Source organism: Bombus vosnesenskii, unplaced genomic scaffold (genome assembly GCF_011952255.1).
Source record: "Bombus vosnesenskii isolate JDL3184/JDL3185 unplaced genomic scaffold, Bvos_JDL3184-5_v1.1 scf7180000013339, whole genome shotgun sequence".
In the NCBI taxonomy this organism is placed as follows: domain Eukaryota; kingdom Metazoa; phylum Arthropoda; class Insecta; order Hymenoptera; family Apidae; genus Bombus; species Bombus vosnesenskii.
The window spans coordinates 1,679,219-1,700,102 of NW_022882976.1; the positions used below are offsets into that span (position 1 = coordinate 1,679,219).

Here is a 20,884-nt window from a genome sequence, read left to right on the forward strand (position 1 = left end):
TACTTCTTTCCGCTTCTTTCCGCCAGGCCCGTAAGGCGATACGCGCGCGCGACACCGAGCCAACCAACGACGCCGATAGTTTTCAATTTCTGCGGTGCAGGCGCTTCGTAGGCAAAGACGAGGACAGAGTCAAGGATGGTTTATGGGTCGGTGATTCGCTTAGCCCGGCAACTCGCGAAGCTTTTATGCATGCCGATGTATGTACATTTTATATTCCTCGGCGGTGTTTCTACGTCGTAAAGCCGCGTCTTCAACGGCGCAATGTTTTGTTGGTGAATGCGCTGAAAACCTCGAAAAAGGGTGGATTTTAATGGTATGTCGGCCACGAAGGGTCCGTCGGTTTGCCGCCCTTTATCGAAAAAAGACCGTGAAAGGAAGTTGCAACGCGTTTGAAGACAAATAAGCGCGCTAGCTTTTATACCAGTTGCACGACTCTAAACAGGGCACCGTGGTAAAAGTGGTTGATTCGTGAAAGGCACGAAATCTGTTTCTTGTTCCTTTCGATTAATTCTGCATACGCGCTCGTTGCTTTATTATGGCTGCCTTTGTTGCGTAGAGAAGTAGTTGTTAGCCTGTCACGTTGACTTACGTTTATGAAGAAATATTTCACGAAAATGTTATTGTAATATTTACATATTAATTATTTACGTTCAAGTATATTAAATTTCGCGTTACTTAATAATACTTCCATATGATTACAAAATAATTTGATATTATAAAAATGAAACTTATAGAATACGATAAATGAACGCTTTATTAGAAAGTAAGGATAGTATATTTCAATAATTTCTATAGCCACATCATGATGTTAGTATTCCTGAAAGTATACCTTGAACAATTCTTGGAGGCACTAGACTACTATTGTAGTCGTATAAACTCTAGAACTTCAAACTGATCATGATTACGATAACAGAGGAGATAAACGCGCCCTAAAGCGCATATGTTTGAATATCGTAGGATCGCGTTTGATACGAAATATTTCATCCCATGATTCCATATATGTGCGATTAACTATTTACATCGGTATAATTTTTAGAGAATTATTTACAATTTCCATTGGTACTCTGATCATTGATAATACAGCATATTATAATATCATAAAAGTACAATAAATGCTGGAATTTTGTAAACGACAGTCTTTCTCCTCCGTATGCACGTTTATCGGTTACGTGCATACTTTTAATTTGTTGTCTCATAGCTGCCGAATGTATGAGCGTGATTTCTAACCCGTAAATTCGCAAGGAGTTATACTGTATGTGCACATAAGCGTGACGTATGCGGAACGCAGACGATATAGGACGAAATGGGAGACAGCGTGGCTGATAATGACAGCAATGAATGGTAAGTGGGCCGAGGGCTTATGTACTTAGACGCGCTCACCGGTTTGCAGAAATCGGCTACATATTTAACTGTGTCTCGTAACTTCGTGATATTGGCGTTCTATATGGCGTATTATATCTTCCGATTGAGATATAGTTCCACAAACGATTCCTTTTCGATTAGTTTGAAAAAATCCATCGTCTCAAACGATGTAATATTCAGTTTTAATTTCGTTAAAATTTCTTATAATTTCATATTATTTGTATCGCGTGAGCATAAAATAAAAAATTCCGTTTGATTATTTAATGAACATTTCACCCCTAGCGAAGTCATGAATTACCAGTGCCTATATGCATGGACTCGAACGTGTTAAACATGTTCAATAATTCAAAACTCCATTTAGATTTAGAGAGCTGCGAGTTTCCTTTTTATTACAGTTCCTTCGAGATAAAACACGACGAACTTCGAATCGATAAGAACAGGAAAAAACTTCGTTTTTTCTCTCTCTTTCAAAAAGGAAAAGGAAATAACAAGGTCGCGTATGCAATCAATGGGGGAAGAAGGTCGAACAATCGCGTTCAGGTTAGCAGATCGTTGGCAATCGTCGATAATGAATCCGTCCAGACAGTGTAGACAATGCTCAGGATTAAAATATGCTGGAAAGCGAAGCGTAGCGTAGGGATGACGTTAAATTGGATTCTGGTAGCTTTAGGAATATCTATTCACGGCTGCACCTACACGCCGTCTGGGAAAGTTCCAGCGAAACAATTCGGTGGCTTCCGTTTGGTATAGAGTTCACAGGTATTTCACGGTATTGGTTTCTGCCGTAAATCCGTTGACTTAAGGTTAACCAAGATCGTTAATGTTAGTTTGTATCCATATCGCTCAGCTGGATTCTTCGTCCTTTCGGATTCTCTCATTGTCTAAGGTTTTACTTGTTTACTTTTTTACATAAAGACGGAAGTCATCAAATGCTGTCTTTTAAAACGATTTCTCCTCTTGAAAAAAGAAAAGTTTCAACGAAGTAAAATCCAAAATGATACGGTGTTTTACATATTTATATGTTTAATATATTACTAGATTCCTTGTTACTATTAAATGTAAATCTGTTACTATTTTAAACGAAATATACAAGAAATATTTATCTCATTTTAAAATTTGCAAATAATTATATCTTTTAGTGAAAATAATTTTTATCCAATAATTAATTACAATATTGCCAATTCATTACTGAAGCATTAAACGAAATCTCTGTCGAATATCATAAGTTCATCCCTCCGATCTATTTTCGTTCTTGCGTATTTCTATTTCAGTGTCAGTTTAAAGAAGATAGGTATAGCCAACCAGTTAAATTATTTGATATTCGAGTACGATTTATTTTCATCACCAACGTCAAGTTCACGAGTCTCGTTTGCCTTATTCCTTAGGAATCCCTCGATCCTTGGGAATCTATTTATTCGTGCAAAGTTATTATTTTGTTATTTGTCCGATATCGGTACGAATGATTTACGTATAAGCTTTCTAATCACGAAATCGCGATCGAGTTTTGTAATTTAATTGCATGGTAATTTTCGTGCTTGCTAGATTGTTCCTGCTGATATCCGCGGTTCAGCTTCCTCTGTGGTCCCATTGTTCCAATCCACTCTGATTTCATTTTACATCAGCGTGTGGTCGAGTATGCAGTCGGTTTCATCATACTCTGACTAGCATCAGTCACAGCATTTCTATCTTTGGACGTATCTTATCAATTAACGTGAAAACAGATACAAATAGTAGCCAATTCGCTACGTTAGCGTTGTTCAGCTCTGCTTCAACGCACATAAATCATTCAGAGCTTAACTGAATGCGCAATGGCCCAGTAGGAAAGTTTCCTGATACTAATTTCGACAAAGAATTTTGTTAATGATTACGAGTGATAGACGGCTGAAAAATCGTAGAATGCGAATAGTATGTTTATGAACGTAAAGTATAGTATAGAACTACGCTATATTTTGCTCCACAAAAGTATTCGAACACATACCATAGAAAACTTTTAAGTCCATATTGTAGATATTACGTAAAACATATTGAAATTTCATTAACGCTGTAATGACAAAAGATAGCCATGACTGTATAGGTAAAATTTGAAACCAATCTGAAAATGTATTAAGCGTATAAATGTATTAATTAAACATATTACGTTGAGTTTCATAACAGTATTAATGACATCAAACCATTCCGTGTAGCGTACATATATTCATAAAAGATATCTCTATAAGTGTAAACACTATAACGCATAGGTTTATAAGCATCTATAAGCATCTTATCATGAGCATATAATTAACGAGTAACGTGGTCTCTTCGTTATTGAGCGATAAGATTTCACAATTTGGCATGGTATATATTGCTCATGTACGTTGAAACATCTGAAATACGTGGAATGAAGTAGCACGTTCGATGATTCTATGAACGCTAATGGTCAGCGTATTTGCTAGCGAGAAAGGGGATCCACGGCGATTATTCTCGATTAATATCGGTACAGATTCTCGGGAAGTTGATAGAATTATTCATGTTGCAGGTATTACACGTGCAATGGTGTGGCCGTAAACCTAATTGTGTCCTGGAGAATGTACATACAAATGTGGGTGCGTTCACAGGCAGTGAATTTCAATTGTTAACAAGCTACTTTACCTGAGAATTCTCGTTTGCTGCATGCGTACTCTCGGTATCAATAAAATTTCCTGGCTAATTATGTCTTTTTGATGACGTTCGCTTCTCGTCTTATCAAAATAATTTTTTTTACTAGTTAAGGTTGAGCAGTTGTTATTAAAGTGGTTATATATTAAGAGTAATTATTAAGAAGGTTTAAAATTAGGAGGAAGAATAAGTATATAACACTGAAAAAGAATAAGTCGTCAAGTTCGTCAAACTGATCGAGTTTCATCCTTAAGCGATGTACTTGGCGTTGATGAGCAAGTCGTTGTTGCCAACTAATATCGATAGATCGTGTTTGGCGAACACCAGGTTGGGCGTTCGTGACGTCGCGTGCTATCAATTCGTGTGTTGAAATCACTCATCCTTCTTTAGACTGTGCCGCTCACATGTGCTTACAAAAATGGAAAGTAAATGCCGCTTTTAAATATTTAAAATTATCTCACGAAGACTGTGAAGCGTCCTTAGTTCTTCTCCCGTTTAGCAAATTTAGATTGGCACACAGCGGACGATGATTAGAAGAAATTTTTGGAGGAATTATTGTACGTTAATATTTCATCAATCTCTGCTCAATGGTTTAATAATACGTTGGTTGATATATACAATACTTTCGCATTTTGGCACGGCTCAGCTATGGAAGAGACGAATATATGCGTAATATCGAAAGATGCACACTCTCGTGGTATTACGTGTGCGTTATTACGCAAGTTACACGTGGACAAATATTAATTCGCGTGTGCATATTTATACAATATATTTGACTAGCTCGCATGGGAATTTTATGCAATACGTCTGCAGGAGGGAGGATTGAAATTAAATTCCACCTGATTTTCAGCACCGCCATATAATAACTTGCTTATTGCCAGTTGCAGAAATTTGAGAACGGCACTAGTGGAAGAGATCTTTACGCTCGATTGAGAATCGTGAAGTTACAGTGCATAGTAGAACCGAGAAATTCTATATATAGAAATTCAAACAATTTCTCACTAGATCTTCATTAGAAAAATGTTTATTAATAAATTTCCCTCATTACCGTTAAAATTACATATGACGAATTATCATAATTTAAATATGCATTCCAATACTCATGGAATTTATCGATCTGGACAAGCACCTGGTTCATCGCACGACTAAAGTATTTATATACATAATATATAAAACACTAAACCGGATATGTGAGTCTATAAATGTTGCCTGCATGTGGGGCACACGGAGGGCCGTTCACACGTGTAGATATATCTTTACAGGCGACACACAGTGTAGCGAACTATCCACACACAGGAACCAACATTAAATGTATACGCATACGGACACATAGAAAGATACTGCGTATAGACATGATTCTTCTAATGTGGAGCGTCGCCGAGAATGTTAAATTTAGGGTATGTACGAGCAGTCGATTCTCGAATGGTGCCCACGCATGTTGCAGGTGCGTCTGTCGAACGGTTCGAAATTGTTTTTTCAACAAAACAAAGATTCCGAGCTGTCAGTATTTTCCGTGTTTCATTTGGTAGTTATTTGAACCGGTTCTCCGCCGAATTATCGACATTGACATCGGTAGCGAGCTCGCGAAAATCGTAACCCGTTCATGAATAATTTTCCGTGTCACGTGTCATCGAACCGCCACCACGTGCAGAGGCGTGACAATACAAATAAATAGGAAGCGTGTTGGCGAAGCGCCAGCGCGCGCCATTGTGGACTCTGAAATTGGAAATATATATCTCAATCGAGGTGGATAATGGCGAAAATGATCGAATGATCTTTTGCAGAATATATCCTGGAACTTGTATTAGAAAACATGTACGTGTGATAGGCTAAATAAAATTGTATGAAGTGTCGATAAACAAATAAGTTGAAAATCGAAGTATAACATGGAAACTTTGTGATACGACGAAGTCTATGGAGGCTATTGCTTCATCAAGCCAGCATTTCAGCGAACTCTATTAGATAATTTATTTTCGAAGAATAAAGATACGTAAAATATGCAACGAAGATATCGCTAAAAACGAACAAAGAAAGGAGATTATAATTGTTGGTAACAGATCGAGGACTAAGCTGGATGGAAGTATTTCGCTGATGTGGTAAATGTTTCGAGTTCTGTGTGATGACACAACACGAGTATGTGAGAAATGTAACTGCTGTCTATGTATTATATATCGTCTATACGTATGACGATATCTGGGCTGTCTCGTGTTGAGATTTTTTTCAGACGTGTCTCGTTGACTCCGTTTCGCATCTACGGTCGATAATCTCTCCACTTCTCTTTTGCTACTTTTCCAACTTGTCCAACTTTTTAACGAGCTCACAACATTCGGGAATTGCGTACAAAATTGTGTTATATAGCGTTTGAGAGGATATTATCACAGTAGCTCCTTTTATAATAAGTACAATTTTATAGAGAATTTTTTTTCGACATTGTTAAAGTGCAATTGAAGTTGGAGAAGCTGTTACGAGAAAGAAAGTGTTGCCATTCGATATCTATATAATTAACGAACTGTACGATTCTGTTGAAAGATTGCGAATCTGAAAGGATCGTCCTCGAAAATTTACAATATACAACTTTAATATTACAATTGAATATGTGGTTGCCGGTAATATCTATTCTATGGACCATTGTGAATCTGGTGCAGCGCAAACTCGTAATGAAAAGTGTGATGTATTCTACGTTAAATGGGACAGCAGGTAAATAGAAATTTGCACTATGCTTTGGAAGCTTGTAGAAATACTTTTTATAAAGACTCTATCCTAAATAATTAATCAATCGTTCACATATTTCATTTAATAAGATAGAAAAAAGAATCTACCACCACCAACTACAATAATCTGTAGCAGAAAAGTATCGATTATTCTCTCGCAAAGATTTACGAGTATTTCAGACATGTGAAATTACGTTTTACTGGGTTAGGTATCAATGCAAGTAGTCAGGCGATTTCTATTGTCATTTCTCTGTTCACTCATGATTTATGTGATTCAGAGTAATGTCGTATCAGAAGGTCTGGAATTTGTTTCTCTACGGATTGCAACCGCAATTCCAAATACCGAACTAGCTAATTAATTAGCAAATAACTGAATTGTTGGAATACCTTTCGTGACTCATTGCTATTACAGTAATGTTTTGCTAACAGCAAAAAATATTCAAATGTATGGAAGTCGAGATAATTAAAGATTATTAATCTATGTGATAATCTATACATATATAATTAACGAAGTAGTTACATATTTTTCGCGTTGATGTTATAAAGATCGAGTAAAAAAAGACGATGATACGATGTTGTTACTTTAATTGGACATCGAAATTGATTTTTTTACCATGAGTCCGTTCGACGTTGTTACATTCTGTGTAAAAGTATTAACACCAAATAGCTGTGCACATTCATTCTTGCCCTTATACTTTTGCACGCGTCTCCCTTTTTCGGTAACTATTTCCGTCACCTGAGGTTTCTGGATGGCGTAAGCGGATGAATCTTGTCGTCTTGTGTCAAATATTTGAGACAGGGTAAAGATGAAGACAATTTCTGCTTAGTAATTTCCTCTGCACCACACGTAGATACACTAATCCTCAAATAAAGCTATGATAGTCTGCTGTGGATCATTCCAAGTTTGTGGAGTCAGTTACAACTTATCCCGAGAACGATTAATGAGCGCCTGTAGAAAACACTATAAGTGTAAAAATTGAAAAATTTTGATTTCTTATTGGAAAATGTTTTACATACCAATGAGAATACTGCAGTATAGAATTGAAGTCAAATTTCACTTTCTAAATGGTTATTAATAATATGAGAAGATGGCGTCACAACGTTGTCTGTATAGAGGAAAATGTAAGCGCTAATAAACATTAGTCGATCGTTTCTTGGCTTTTGTGTATGCCATCTACTCAAATGAATGAACATCGATTTTTCTTTGTAACTAAGAGGTGGCACGGGTTTTTTCTTCGGGCATACGAGGTTTTTCTTCATGAATTTGTATTATATTATGCATAAGATTTCTTTTCCTTGTAAAAAAACTTGTTTCTTGAAGTGTATTCTATGAGCATTTTTCAATTGGACTTGAATCATCTCAAAGCCGGAGAACCTTGTTTTCCATGAGCTGTATGATCTTTGAGGTAGAAGGATTCGTCGTAGGTTATTCCAAAATTCTGCCATCATCACATAATTATACCTCTGAGCTTCACAACCATGCCGGGTTTGACAAGTTCGATATCACAAAACTCCAATCTCGTCTTCGAGCGGATCTCTTTGGCACTGACCTTATGGAACTTAAAGTCTTAAGATTATGAAGTGGTCCAAGATGGACTTCTAGATGAACTCATGGAGCTTGAAGTCCTAAAGTCTTGTGGTGATCTTTGATGATTACCTTTGCTTTGAACTCATGTTCGAGTTTCCAAGAATGATAGTCTATCTGTTCTCACGATCTTGGATTCATAGAGTTTAATGTCTTAAGATCTTCAGCTGTAATTATTCTTACGATCATCTAATTTAACTTCTTTAAATACTCTTCATGTTTTTACAATATGAAATTAGTTCTCATATTCCACATGATATGATGTATACATAAATTTCCTACCTATTGAAAATTAGAAAGGCTTCTATGAATAAATTAATGTGCTGAATATATTATCATATTTCCATTGTAGCTGTTTGATATTATGCTAAGTATAACATACTTAATATAACTAATATAGTAATATAATATATATTATTATATTATTATAATATATGTAATATAATATATACATTATATTATATATACATATATACATAACGTGGAATGTGCAATATATTTAAATTTCTAAATTCCACAAAATGTAATATACAAAACTGTTTAACATATTCTTGTGTTATGTATAATCACAGAAAGTGAGAAACAATTTTAAACAGATAATGTAATATCATTGAATATAAAACATGTTAGACAAGGTGAAGAGTTCGTGTATGGTAAGCGTGAGACGTTCCAAAATTTGACTATAATTTAGCTCACAAATTGGCAACGAGAAGGGTTTCAGGAAGTTCTCGATGGACGAATAACGGAAAATCCCGGGCTTTGTGATTTAACTGATTTGGAATGGTAAATTATATGTGGCATATTAACCATCGTGATATCAGGATTCCAGACAGAATTCAACGAATAAATTGGCATCGTTAGAAGTTCAGGACAGGCTTGGCTCGTCACATTAACATAGCTGAAAATCCAAGACGGTGTTTGAAGAATGGTTTGGCAATAACCGAGCACGACTATACTCTTCATCGCGAATTCTCGGTGTTCTTGCGTAGCTGACGCTTTGCATTCTTCTCATTCACCGTTCCTCGTGCTCGTCCCTTCCTTTTCTTCTTCCTATCCTGGCCTTTACCATCGTGTTTCTATCGTGTCCTATTCACCAGCCTGTTGGACTCTAATTCGTTTCATCTTCTCATCTTTCTTCATCAACGTCTTGTCTCTATCTCTTCCTCCCTTTTCCCGCTACTTTTGCGTGTCTGTCTTCAAAATTCGTTCGGGGTTACCCAGACATGACGTAGATGCCCGCTATTCTGGTCATCGTGTGACGTCGTCCTCAGGGTATTCAGAAATAAACTCGAGTGGCAAGGTGCTACTCGTCGTGTGGCCTCTTTCTCTCGTCTACCTCTTTTAACCTCCATTTGTCACTGTCTTCCCTTTTGGTCCGCGATGATTCGCGCCCAATTTCGACGATTATTGTGTCACGGACAGCATCAAAGCAGAAAATTAGTAGACCAATTTAAATTCGCCCCACATTGTTAGTAATACGATGAATAAACGGGCGGACAAGTTCTTTGCTCGCTCGGTCTCTCGTCTAAAGTCACTGTTCCCGTCGTTAAAACGATTAATAAGCACCTACATAGTTGGCAGACGATGGCGTAACCTTGCGCTAGATTTTCTGGAAAGCAACGTTACCATGAATACCTTTGGGTCATTGTTTTTCGATTAGGGACGGATGTACTCAAAAGTTGTTACGATAATTTATAATTGAAGATTAAGCGGAACATTTAGTATTGTTTAAAAGTCTAAAAGTACGCATCTTGATACAATGATATCTTTTGTAACATTGTTAACAAGTTAACTTGCCCGATGCAAGCAAGTTGCTCGACGTGTTCTCTCTAAATGCTCATTCAAGGTGCAAGTGCAACGAGAATAGCTTGTACTAGGTTTACCAGGTCCAAGAATGACGTCGTTTATTGCGCTATATTTTTGTGGGATTTACGATCTTCATAGGCATACTTAACGATTTTCTTTATTATCTTGAGCTTTACAACCTTGCGCGATATCGAACGTTGTAGCGCGATGTTCAGCGCAATTGAAGCATAAAATATTTTCAAAACATAAATTATTAAAATATTGCTACCAGAAACTTTTCAAACCGGCTTTACATCGTTCGTGCGAGCAAATTATATTTCCAATCGTCGAGTATTCGCTAGGATGCTCGATAATTCATCGAAAAATATACACACAATCGTGTATTCCAGATTGATTCACCGACAGTTCGAGTAGTTCGAACTTGCGTTTATTTATTCCGTTGTCTGGCGCCGAGAGAGCGCCAGTGCGGTTACCAGATTTAATTATACCTACGTGATTCGAGGTATCGTTCTTCTTCATTCTCCTTGCCGCGTTGAATTTGAAAATTACAGGAGTTGCGCGACGTTCTCTAAGAAAATCTATCGTTCTCCTTTCTTTTCGATTACTTAGAAAGTAGTTTACTAGACGAGCCGGCAAAAGTGCTGGACAGAGTCCCAGGGCAATCCAAACAGCCGGAAGTTACATTCGTTTGTCAACCAGTCGGACACGGTGCAAACGAGCGACTCGTGGCGCTCGTTCGCTGGCAACAAAAATTTAATTAGAGGGACACGACTTTACAGCCGTGGGCGGCCTTTCTTTCGCCGGATAATGAAGTAACGCTGCCAGCTAGACACTTGTGGTTAGCGTCTAAGGGCTGGAATGGAGGGCAAAAAATTCAGCCAAGTTATACCTAACGATATTTCTCTATTTTTCCTTCTATACTAAGCGAACGACTGATTAGTTTTCCTGCTTCTATCGATCTGTTTCTTAATTCTTCTTCTTCTTCTTTCTCGTTTTCTCTTCGCTTCATCCTCCTTCTCTTATTCTTTGATCTCCTACCGTGGTCGGGCCTTTCGTTTCCTGCGACCCTGTCCTCCCCCTTTTTTCGATTTCCTCGACTCTGGCCTTGGCGTAAATACATTTCCGCATGGAAAGCGGCACTTTCAAACTTCGCGACCCTTTTCCAAAGCATTTATCTTTTATCCTCGTAAATGCGGTTGTTCGCCTCGATTTCGCTTGTCTCTGTTCGCCTCGCGTCATCTCGCCGTCTCAGAAGAATAGAGATTTACCACTTCTCTACACCGAGGCACATAGGGGGTTAACGTAGCTCCGGTTAGGGTAATGGAACTATTTTCAACAACGATGGCTCTTACCGCACTATCTTCGGCATACCTTGCGTTTCCTTTGGGTTTCGTACAGGTTTAGATGTAGTTTTAAACCTAAGATCGTCGTTGCACACTCCTCAACGAGAGAAGTTTCATCGAGACGTATTTGTGCTGTGTTATGATATACGATTTCGTTTCTATTACTAAATTTGCGCTCGATATATCTGATTTTATTTAGTCATTAAATATTTGGTTTTAATCACCACTAAATCGTATTTTAGATTGGATTTTTCAAAAGAAAAGCGAGGGCAAACTTCGTATCGATTATCATATCTTACGCTTTCGAGCAGGCCTAAATTTTTCATATTAGATAAGAACAGGTTGGAAATGGAAATTCTGCGTACACGAAGTCAAGGAAATCCGAATTTGAAAGTTCGATCAAGATATTTAAAATTTATTTGCGATCCGCTATAGACTGTCTTCGAACAATTTGATGACGAATTATCCTGTTTCTCGTATCATCGGGCATAGAAAACTCATTATTTCACTCAGATATATAATTTCAGTTTTCGAGGTAAACGCGGTTTACGCAGGTCGACGAACAAACAAGTCTTGAAATTCGTTCTGATTAAAATTTCTTTCTTCTAACTAGTAAAGCATCCGCAGCCAAGTGAATACGTTTCGTACGAGAAGCTTCATTTTCCTTCTTTTTCGTCTCTTTTTTTTCAAACCGTTCGTCGTCGTCGTCTTTTACGGTCGGCTCTTACATTTTCCAAGCCAAGTAACCGTTTTATAATAGGTAGAGCCAAGTAATTAGGTACGTACATGTCCATCGAACGTGGACATAATCGACTTTCTTCTTTGCCTCGAAGCAGCACTTTCGAGCTGATTTTACCAGCGGCGAATGTTTCCATCCTCTTTATTACAGCGACGAATTTTTGTCGTCAAAGCTGGCAAAGCTTTTCCCTCGTTCACGGAGCTTCCCTGTTTCGCGTCTTCGCATCGGCGAGTTTAATATCGCTCCGGGGTTAACGGGCTGGGTACGAAAATATTTCTTTCCAAAGGCATGGATGCGTTTCACGAAAACGCGCATTTAGGCTTCCGTTTCGTCCCGTTTCTCGGATCGAGGAACGCAAACGTTTAATTGTTGAATCACTCACGACGCTCTACTTTTCCGATTATTTTATGCAGAAATGTACCTCTACAGAACCATGGATATTTGACTGTGTGCGTTGAGTCGTTGTCTAAGTGGAGAAACCGTGCGTTTGTGACGATTCGCGATAATACGATCGATATTTATTGTTATTCGCTGTAAAAGGGGAAAAACGATATCACCGCGTTAAAATACAGCCGTTTATCGAGCATTCGTCCAACACAGCGAATAAATTTCGAAGTTTTCGAAGTTTTCTTCGATTTCAGTGCAGTAGGCGGTTGACCCGGGGCAGTTCCCTGTTCGTTTTTGTACGTGATCTTTGTGCAAATGTTGGAGCACAGAGGTTCGGTAAACGTTGGAATAATTTCTGAATTCGTAAGGGTAAAGTTCGCAAAAGTTTCTCCTTTGGCGTTTTTCATTTGACATGCTACACGCGTCTTGTGCAAATTCCGAACGAGACGCGAATATTTTCGTCGGTGGTCCTTTGTTGTAAAAAATAGTTCTCATCTAATACTCCTGTGCTTTCTACGTTCTAAATAATCGCGTGAAAAAGATGTTAGATACTTTGAGAAAGTGTTCGCGTAATCGTGGCTATGTAGCAATTAAACGTTCGAACAACCAATGTGTATGTAAAATGGCTATTGTACACTGGTCCGTCATAACGAGCAGATATAGTAGGCAGATTACTTTTTGCAGATCTTACTGCGGTATTTCGACGCCGTTATTCTCATTGCTCGGTTCTATCTTCCATTCTCGAGGAAATTGTAAAACCAGATCTAATTACTCTGTCCTCCGTTGTACAGGTAACATCGAAGATAAATTTCTACCGAATCGTCCTGAAGTGACGATATAGGTCAAGGATGAATTCAACGTAATAAAATATTTCGTGTCTCTTTCATATTGTTAAAATCACCCGTGGATTGCGAAATTCTCGTTTGTTCATAAAAGTCCTCGAAATTTACTCCGCTATCTTTTTATTAGAATTTTCATGTATCGATAGATGGAATCGCGAATTGATTTCGATTTCGATTTTACATCCTCGAACGAGGGAAAAGAAAAGAAATACGATCGAGGATGAAACGGGGCAGCTGGTCGTGATGTCTTTCTTGGTTTCCAGCCGGCCATTCGTAGAACAATCGGCAGGAGAGATCTCATTACCTCTCGCCCGGATATAACGTCGTTCTGCTTTGACGCCATCGTTCGATGGGTTCACTTCGTGCAACCTCATAAACGATGAAAATAGGTCAGGGATAAAGTTATTCGAACGTTGTAAGAGGATTGTTGCTTCCTTTATGTTGTCGCCGATATCTCACTCTTAATTACTTATGTCCCGAAATTCCAGCTTAATTTTCTTTGACTTCCTACTGAAGTTGACTCCACTAATGACTGGAGAGTATTTCAATATTTCTAAAGTCACGAGGTATCGGAGACTAATTGATGAGAATCATTGGAATTTGGTTGCAAGAATATTAAATTGTCGATGGGAATTTTAATGATCTTCGTAGAAAAGTTTTTAAACAAATTAAGGAAAGATATTTGATTAAGAGATTTCTTCCTGTTACATGAGTTCCTGTAGTAGCGTCCCTTTTTATACATTCAAGATATGCGATTAGGATCTTAGGACTTTGAGTTGCGATCGATTTTCACGTTGGTGGATCCGTGCTAGTTTTCGGCTAGAACTATAATCTAAAGATCAGGATATGGAAAGTGGGACAGCAGAACGGGATGTGTACACGGTTACACGACGCTGGGAGGTAATAAAACCACTAATTGTTCGAGGAGAAACTTCGCGTTATATTCGAGCACAAACTACTGAAACAGCTGCGGTGATGCGCCTAATCGAGTGTGCGAAACGTCGTAGCAAATTTTATCAAATTACTTTGGCAATACGTAATTCTGAAATCCCCGAATTTATATTCGATCGATATCTTTATCAAGAAAAGAGAAGAAAAGAAAAAAGAAAACAATATGTTAAAAAATAACGTAATATTTTCTTCATTTTGTGTTACAGGTGAGTGTGACCAGTTTGTGGGATGCAACAACGTCGAAATCATCAAAAATTTTGCACCACGTACTGCACGAAAACATGCAGGTAGGAAATGCATAAAAATCACTTATTACGGAAACTCGAAACAAACACGAGTTTGGCGGGAACTGTATAATGATGAGAACTGGAATACGGTTACCTACAAAGCAACTTTGTAACTGCAGTACGTTTTAGGTCATGAACACATTTTTTAAAGTGTTCTTACACGAATCATATACGTATAATACGTATAGCGTGTAATTCGTATTTCGAAAATATTCACTTGCATATTCATATTTATATTTGCGTTAGAAATCATGCAAACATTAGCTCGAGAAAGTAGTAAAATTTAAGAAAAGTATTTTTTGGAAGGGGTTGCGTTGTTTACCCGTTGGCTGAGCTTTTTACGAGTGAAGAAAATCTGGGTGGTAATGTTGGTAACTGGTCAAGCCGCATTGTGCTCTCCATTGCGGTAGGTGCACACATGTACGAATCTCCTTGTACGTGTTCCATGCAAGTCGAGTTTTCTGTATATATGTATACCGAGAACAACGATTGGAACGATAGCACCGTATGAGAAATGGTGCTATTAAATTTGACTGCAGTCACATCGTGCGGCTTTACGCTTCCTTCTGCGGCATATGCAACAAATCAGAAATCTGTTGTATTATTGTTTTATTTAATATATACACGTCGAGTTCAATATTATATCCCCAGAGAAGAAAAAATTGATCGAGTATCACACATCGTTAACATTTTTCTGGGATGGTTACCTCCACCTTAGTAATTCTTTATTTTTATTATCTTCTTAGACGGTAAAAATTCAGTGATATAATTATACCGATATAGATTCTTGGAAATATACAAAATACTTCATTTAATATTTATTGCAATTACTTTTTACCAGAATGCGTCAAATATTTCCTCATGAATTTTCTCGCACGTCATAAGCAACGTTCTTAAATTAGAAAAATGAAAATGAGGAAGGGAGTTCCTTGTTAGTGCTTCCTCGCAAGTTACGCTCGAATTCAAACATAGGAACGTTGCACCAGTCGAAGAAAATAAGATGCATAGCCTTGATCTCAAGGAAACGGTAATGTTAGCCTCCCTTTTAATAAGAGGAAACGACACGGAAGAAGATCGTAAAAAGGAAGTTAGTAAACGTAACAAGCATTTCCAATTCACTTTTCGATATGCATCAGTTTCCTGCAATTGCGATAACAATCGGTGTCAAAGATCTGGTTTTGCTATCTTCGCGAAACGATATGTCATTGGAAGAACGATGATTTGCCAAGTCAGCAGAGGTCCTCGCCTTTACTCGTCCATAGAATCGATAAATTTTACTCCTACTTTTCTTCCTTCATATTCTCGTCTCTTCTATCTATTTTCTTTTGGAACCATTTGTCTCAGAAAATGATTTAGAAGATACTTGAATTTAAAGTGTTCTTAATGCTTATCGATTTTGCTGTGCAAGATGTAATTCAAGCACGAAGAAAATTTAATCAGGATTAAGAATCACATCGAAGTTTTTGATATTGTTTAGACGAATGTTCAATGAGAAATACGGTACAACTAAAGTTAATTTGCAATATGATCCTTTAGATGGAAATTTCATTTAGTCCAGAGTCTTGTATCTTCGATTTGACGCAGTTTATTTGCAGGAAATAGGGTGAGAGATATAGCAATTGCAGGATGCACTAGCACGTTAAGTTAAATACATGTGTGTAGACGCGAAATGCTTGTAGCGAGACGCGATTGGTGTTCCCTTGATGTACGGCACCCGTCTTTATGAATATTTATTTCTCCCCTCTCTTATGAATGTCGTAAACAAGAGACGGTTTTCTTCTTTCAAGGAAAATTTCTCCATTTTCAAGATTTTACACGCGCTGAAATAAGAATATTTTCTACAACTTTTACGTCAAATGAACAATTCAATTTAATCGTTAATGCTTTTTATCAGAGTTAACAAAAAAAACGACAGTATATAAGAAATTCTAAAAGTTCCAAACCGGGCCAACTAACACAACGAAATAGTTAATCTGGAAGAATTCCAATAATTTTGCCAAAGATTATTCCTTTTAACTTGGCCAATTTTCGTGCTACGTCAAATTGAATCGACGTTTCGTTGATTCGTATAATTTATATTCGCATTGTACGTGTTCGAACACTCGCGGTTGTGAACGGATTGACGGAGGGAAGGAGTTACAGGCCAGACAGATAGATTACAAAGTGAACTGTATGATTTTACTGGATGCTTGACTATTAAAGGACTGTCCCCCTTTTAGATATGATACAATATCAATGATATGAACAATGTCAATTGTTATGTCGTGTCTAACGGTCAGACTACGATCCTTGAATTTCGTAAGACAGAGATGAACCGTACTCGACGAAAGACTGTTTGAATCTGACTCGTCGTGTCCGGCGGTCATCATCTTTTTATATTTTACGTGGAGGAAATCCGTACGGACGCCAGGCCGCTTCTGGGGAAAGCGGCGTGGTGGTGTCGGACTCCAACCGACTAAAACCTCCACGATAACCTTCCCGGCTGCGATCGAGAGAGGCCCGGGAACCGCTGTGGGCGTCGCAACGGGGCCTCCCCCGCGCGCCTAATACCACCGCTGATGGAGAGGTGTGTGTTGATCATTGTCACACCGCGCCTCGTCGCCGGAGCCGCTGTGCCAGGCAGTCCGGTTCCCCTACCGGACTCTGTTTGGCAGCCCCGAGGCGCTGAGCCGCCAAACGCCCAAGCCTGAACCCCATGGGGGGGGAGGGGCGACGGGCCCAGCGCGCTTCGCCAACGCCACACGGAGTCCCAGGCGATCACCCATCCAAGTACTATCCGTGCCCGGCGCTGCTTAACTTTCGTGATCTGACGGGAACGAGTGCACTCAGTGCGGCCAGGGCGTGGCGGTCATCATCTAGGTGTGTCGTAAGGCGGGGGAACAACTCTACTCTTGATGATTGTTCCTTGGTGCCTCTATCCTTCGTACGTGGCGGACAGATCACGACCTTTGGTTTGCGTCAGATGGAAGACAACAGCTATTGACGACTGAATCTTTGCACCTGCCCCGCCGTTGTTCGCTCAAGATTGCGGTGAAGGATAAAAGCAAAATGTTTGCTTCTATTACTTGTGGTTTGTGACACTGTTGGCCTTTCAAGAGTTTTTCAGGCCTAGACCCTTTGAGGGCCCACTCAGTAGTGTCATAAATCCTTTTTTCTATAATTTTCTATCATTTTTAATAAAAAAACATCGAATATGACAAATTTGCTATCTGATGCATAAAAAAGGATTCGTAACTGATTTTCATTAATTATTCAACTTTTATTTGGTCGACTGAAGGGGCTAAATTTCTTCTACAATTCTAAGCTTTTGTAAGTACACGTTTCAGTTTCTCGAAAGTCTAAACGTGATTCCCGTTGAAGTTGCGAAGATCTAAAACTCGATATTCTACGATTGTGCTTACACAGTTCTGAACAAAAATATTTGCTCAATGCTGCGTGAACACGATATAGTGGAATTTTTTACCAAATTCGAAAGCGGCAATGATGATAAACATGTTTTTAAACACGCGGATAGTGGAGGGTAGCACTGGCAAGCGCGACAAAGCGAAGAAAACGAGGAGCGGGAAAGATCTTTCGTGTGAAGCTTTATTTTAGAAGCTGAATTTAAGAGCTTTAACTTCCCTACGTACTTGCAGTCGCGAGTTTGTAACGAACTTGTAACGCGTATAAGTCAGCGACTTTATTACAATGCCGTGACTGCAGCGATGCGATCTTACCGTAGTTAAATAACCAGCCTAGCTAGTGCTTTCCTTAGGCGAATACTACATCCGATCTGGTAATCAGAAATTATTGTCGTTACCCGTTATCGTTCTACGTTTCTAAGAAAATTGCTGCGCAATTAAGTGAGCTTTGCGTATCGTTTAAGCATCTTGTTATCTTAACACAGGATTCTGGCAATGAAACAGAAGACCTGATGGTACACGAAGTAATTTTGCGGGCTGGTTAATTTCGCGTGCGCCAGGACCGCGGAATTAATTTCGGATGTCTCTCACCTGTCGTGTCACAGTGTTCCTGTAGGTGATCCTTTTGCTTTGTACTGAAGCGTCCAATGACAATACACCTATTTAGTTACGCCGCAGTATGGGACTCTGTTCGTTTCTAGTTCGTAGCCAAAGGAGACATTGCGATACCGACTACGGGTTCACAGTTCATTGGTGTGGGCACACCTAGTCTCTTCGTTTACCATAATTTACGAGCATCGGTGTTGCAGCAATTATACGTACGTTAATTTCGTTCGTGTCTTCTTGTATGGCTATTTCGTGGATTAGATTAATAGTTTAGAGGATTACGAATAATTTAATTCCGATAATAATTAATAATAATAAAATAATAATTATTAAAATAATAATCTAGCAAATACACGCGAGATCATTTCCTAAATATTTCTTTAGAATCATCACAGAGATTGCTGACGGAAAGTTGTTATATATATGCTCATCGCTTTGGATCGAAACGTATATTCGAAGGATATATGTATTTCTTCCACAAGGAAGGAAAGGAACGGAAGAAATGGAAAGGAAAGGAGATCATTACTAGTACCCACCATCGCTCTTGCTTCTACTAAGATTCATGTAGGATTCGATGTAGGATTTTGATTTCATATTTTCTTGCTACCAAACATTAAATCGATGTTGCATAGCTCAGTGAGACTTATCAAACATAAATAAGCTGTAGCACGTGTGAGATTTTTTACAAATTTTTGCTTCGGTTGAATCTACTTTATAGAATATTTTCGCCGTTTCACGTTCCAAAAATGTCAAAATGATTTTTAATCTTGATCCTTTTTTAAGGAAGATGCGATTTTATTTTGCTCGAATGTGCCGTAATGTGAGACTATAGATCAAAATTAATTAACTTCATATAAGAGAATTCGATGAGCAATCGCATATCAATCGCGTCAGCGAAACATCGCACCGCATTGATAATAAGGTTCCGCAATTAGCGTTATTTTCATACGTTTGAGGTTTAATTATGGGTATCTCACCAGGTTAATACCGAGCCGTTTCCTGATACATATTTAATTCAACGTTGAGCACGGTGAACATCCCGCACCTGCACTTCCACTGCATTGCTGTATCGCTGCAGCTTTCTGTACAAATTACTCTCCGCGAGGATGTAAATGGTACCGACGTATTACGCGTAAATCATAAGCGTTGCCACTAAACTTGGTAAATAGTGTCCTATTCATTTATATTATAGTCAGGATGCGACACCGTTGCTCCTTGGTCGTATGAGAAAACCACGCAAATAAAACATGAAAGTGCGAACTCTTAAAGTCGAATATTTCAACACGCAATGAGTATGGATCTCGTAACCTTAACCTGTGCATATAGTTCTACAAGGTGTTAAATATTTTTAAATTTCTTTTAAATATCACAGTCAAAATCCTATGCATATTCCGTAAAATAAAATTGCTTATAAAAAAGAAAAATAAGCCAAATGACATTTTTGTACAAACTTTTTTCATCGTTTAATGTATAGAATCAACTTTATAAATATTTCCCACATATTTTGCGAACCCTGCGTATGCAGACTATTTTATGCACATTTTGCTTAGTCACCACAACTGAATGGTATACTTAATCCCAGTAATGTTGTTTTCAATTAACAGGTAAGGATAAACGGTCGCGCGGCCAGAAAAATACTCGTTGCTCGCACTGCGCAAAAATAAGCGTTCTAAATGCGCTTACAGCAGTGGTCATCCGTTGCCAAACAAATTGTAGAAGGGTTAGAGGGTGGTGACTATAACAAAGGGCAGGACGGGCTGGAGAATATCGTTCTAAAGTGCCATGGATGCAATTTGCTAGCCACGAGGCACCCGCGCGCTATTTACTTCGAAACAATTTAGGTTCTGGCCATTGTGGCGCAGTTCGTATACGTCACTGTCAGACCAAAGCTATGTTGAATCCCGCTATCTACGGTCTTGGGAAATTTTTGCTCGTCCTAGTTTTTTCTCGCGTCATCTTCGCGAACTTTTTCCGTAAGGCTGGACTTCCGCCCATCATAAAACTTTTCTTTGTACTTTTATTGTATTTATTGCTTAGGATTTCTTCATATCCTTGAATTACGTTGATATCTCCAAAGCAATTTTCAATCGTCCTTGCAAATTTTTGAGTGATTTCAGTGTCTTGTGCGACTCGAATGAGACACGGCCTTGAATACTTTTAAACGTATAAAACTTTGCTTTAAGTTTTTAAGACATGTTTGATATGATTCTGAAATAACTTCTAAAAAATT

At 38.4% G+C, this 20,884-nt stretch overlaps 1 protein-coding gene and 1 pseudogene across 5 annotated transcripts in view; one reads left to right on the plus strand and one right to left on the minus strand.

Annotated features, from left to right (window-relative positions):
- LOC117236049 (disks large 1 tumor suppressor protein-like) overlaps positions 1-20,884 on the plus strand; it is a 440,507-nt gene that overhangs the window by 3,492 nt on the left and 416,131 nt on the right. For 2 of the 5 annotated variants that reach the window (XM_033498652.1, XM_033498654.1), the window contains exon 2: positions 14,567-14,647. The exons of 1 other annotated variant lie outside the window; for it this stretch is intronic. In XM_033498652.1, coding sequence (XP_033354543.1) covers positions 14,567-14,647 — 81 coding nt within the window. Of the gene's footprint in view, positions 1-6,575; positions 6,694-14,566; positions 14,648-20,884 lie in introns of those variants that run through there. 2 more of the 5 variants (XM_033498650.1, XM_033498653.1) reach the window with 2 other exon arrangements.
- On the minus strand, positions 17,376-17,494 carry LOC117236057 (annotated as a pseudogene).